Source organism: Lingula anatina, chromosome 3 (genome assembly GCF_051362555.1).
Source record: "Lingula anatina isolate TDL-2025a chromosome 3, LinAna3.0, whole genome shotgun sequence".
In the NCBI taxonomy this organism is placed as follows: domain Eukaryota; kingdom Metazoa; phylum Brachiopoda; class Lingulata; order Lingulida; family Lingulidae; genus Lingula; species Lingula anatina.
In genome coordinates this window covers 29,631,990-29,635,112 of record NC_141769.1, presented here as the reverse complement: position 1 = coordinate 29,635,112, position 3,123 = coordinate 29,631,990, and the positions used below count along the sequence as shown (strand labels likewise).

General features: G+C 37.0%; 1 protein-coding gene across 1 annotated transcript; it reads left to right on the top strand.

Annotated features, from left to right (window-relative positions):
- On the top strand, positions 1-1,919 carry LOC147763195 (uncharacterized). Its single transcript, XM_087009397.1, has 3 exons — positions 1-103; positions 360-563; positions 1,390-1,919. Exons 1-3 carry the CDS (start codon positions 91-93, stop codon positions 1,482-1,484), a joined length of 312 nt encoding a protein of 103 aa, XP_086865523.1. The 5' UTR covers positions 1-90; the 3' UTR covers positions 1,485-1,919.
- Positions 1,920-3,123: the final 1,204 nt, after the last annotated feature.

Sequence of the window (3,123 nt, the reverse complement as noted above, 5' to 3'; positions counted from 1 at the left end):
CATGTTGAATATAAATAGTTCATGTGGAACAAGTTAAAGCACAGGTGGTGCAAACATTGGAAATCTTCACAGATGTGCAGAAAAGTTTAAATGCTAAAGATGGGTAAATATACAATTTTTGTATGCTTTTTTGACATTACATGTAAATAATGCATGACACATTCACTTTTTCGCGAAAACAAAAAATACCTATTGATATTGAATTCATTAGTTCGCATATTATCAATACTTTTATTCAATAGATTTAAACGATTCTGATTAAAGGCTCATTAGAGTTTAATAAGCTTACCATTTGATAGATAAAGCTGTACTGATTAACACATTATTAGGCGCCTTCACGTACCGTTTTGTTGTTTCAGGTTGTAGACCTTCGATATGTCGTAACGATCACGAGCACGTTGACGAAGGCAGGGCTATAGCGTGTGACAAGAGAAATCAAACCGAATGCCAAAGTGGCCATGTCCACCCTAATTCTAAGGAAGCATCCTTATGCGATGAAAGGCTGGGGACATGTGTTTTGCAGTGCGGCGACAAGTCTGCCAAATTCAACGTTTTTACAGTTGGTATGTATTTTATTCCTTTTTATGTACAGACACGTCGTGCTGTAACACTGCGTCGCTCAGTTTACGCATTGTAACATCCGATACTTTTTTGTAAAATTTCAAAATTTTCCATGCAGGTGTTGCCGAAATATTGAGACTTTTTTACTGAACCATGCTCTGTCACAGTCGAACTTAGACCAGCCAAAATAATATACCCAAAGAAACCACCACCTATTACCTAATGCAGCAGTGCTTTAGACAAGTCAGACAGTTAATTGTTACTGACACACCTTACAACACATTTATATATTCTCATTTTTCACATAATATGCACGTTTTAGTTAAAAAAAAATACATTTTCCACACATACCTTTGAAACTAAAATATTCAATATTTAATGTCAAGTCTGTATATAGAAGTCCCCATTTATTCATAACTAAAACGGATACATGTACATCCAGAGCTACCATTTAACATGAATGTGCTCAATCCCGTTAAAACATGATGATTTTGGTGTAAAACAACATGTTATGTCGCATCAAGATTGACAAAATAGCCAATTGTGTGCATTATTTTTTGGGTTTATGTCTTTACATAGAACAACTTTGCTGCTGGTTTTCTTAAGGTACAAATCCAAACGATTTTAATTTCAGCATAGTTCAAAGTATTTTTTCAAATACCAATGGATGATGTAATTACCTGAGTTACTCATTGCTTTTTCCAGTCACGATAGGATACAAAATCCCGAACAAAACTCTCAAAAATTGCTTTAAATATAAGAACTTTACTTTCGAGCCTGTATCAGAAATCACTTCCTTACGTACATACTTTGTTGTCTTTATTACAGGGGTAGGACATTTCACACAGCTAGGACTACTGGCACCTCCCATGGGATCTAAGAATGCTATTGAATATAAGTTTGATGATAAGTACAAGTTTTAGTTTGAACTGGAAATGTCAGCACAACGCGTGCAGATTTGGACCAACATCAGAATATTTCAAAATGGTTGCTGTGGCTAATAATCCTTTTGATAGACCCACAATGTATGACACCCAAATTGGACAATTTAATGAGACTTAGAAAAATGCCTATAGACAAATTTCTATTTTGGACAAAATGTTAGCATTGAATACTTCACCAGGATAGCTACCGCTATCATGTACGTACTTTAATTCTCTGTTTGTCTGTTCCACTGTTTGTCGTCGCACCGACACCTCACCTCGCTAACCTGACTACCATTAAGCGAAAGAACCTAATAGCAATGTACTCTAATGTGCTCTAATTTGACTGTTCTTATGCTTTATTTTTTCATAATTGTGTGTATTTACAGCTGTAATATGCCGTGCGTTTGTAACGTTTGCTGCTACAGTGCGAACACATTTTTTCTATCGCAGTGTTTAAAATTGTGTGATACAGCATCTGTGTTGGTTTATTTTAACGGATATTGTAAAAAGGAAAACTTGGTGGTTTTACTAACTCACCAAGTATTGTAATAAACATTTACATAGTTATCATAGACAGCATTATAATGTGTCCTGTCATGGAGGTTTTTATTCATCAAATATCAGGTCTAACCTGGAGGTTTCCGTGCTTAATCACACTTCCAGGCAGTAAAATAAAATATATTACAATGCATAAAACGGAACTTCTTTTCTTTACTTGCACCATTGATGAATCAGTGAATAGTTGTAAGATGTACATTAAGGCACGTACAATCCAGATATATATTTCACGGATTAAAAATAAAAATGATAATTTCACTGTCAATTTAAACATAATGATTTTTCATCAAAAGAGTTCAATTTTTCTTCCTCTACGGAGGTTGCTTCTGTCGAGGATTGATCACGTGTACAAACACTCCCCACCGAGATCCCATCGATAGGAACGTCTTTGGAACTTTTCTTGTAGGAATTTATTGAGCCACCAGAATTTCGGTGTTTCATTTCTCGTTCAAAGTGACCACGCACTTCAGACGAAATAGCATGCGCTGCGATTATTAAAACCAGGAAGACTAAAAGAAGTCCAAGCGTCCAAAGAGATTCTTTCATAGAGCGAATAGCATGAATTTCTTTTTTCACAATTGTAAGTTCTTTATGATCACAGTGAGTGTTTACTCTAACCTCCTTCACAACATTGCCCTCTGAATTCGTCGCCTGGCACATGACTAATATATCATTACCGCTGGCCACTATAGACGCCGTGACATTGGTATTGTATTTAGAGAATTGTGTCGAATGCGGCAGAGAAGACGCATTGCGCCCTGACGACAATTGCACAATCACATCTGGTGGTGGATCACCTAACGCATTGCACGTTATTAGCTGACTGTAATTGCTGTCTAACTGGCCAATGCTTAGCGTAACTTCTGGCGGATAGCATCGCATATCAGACTGAGATAGAGAAGACGGCTCCCGACCTCTTGACTTCGCTGGAGTGAAACACGTCGCCCCTCGTATATCTGGTTTGGACAAAGTTCTGTTTGTCTCTCGTTGTAGCATCCATTGCAGAAGGCAGTTGCAATGCAGTGGGTTATCGCGAAGAACCAAGACACCTTTAAATAGTGCAAAGTCTTCAGTTATC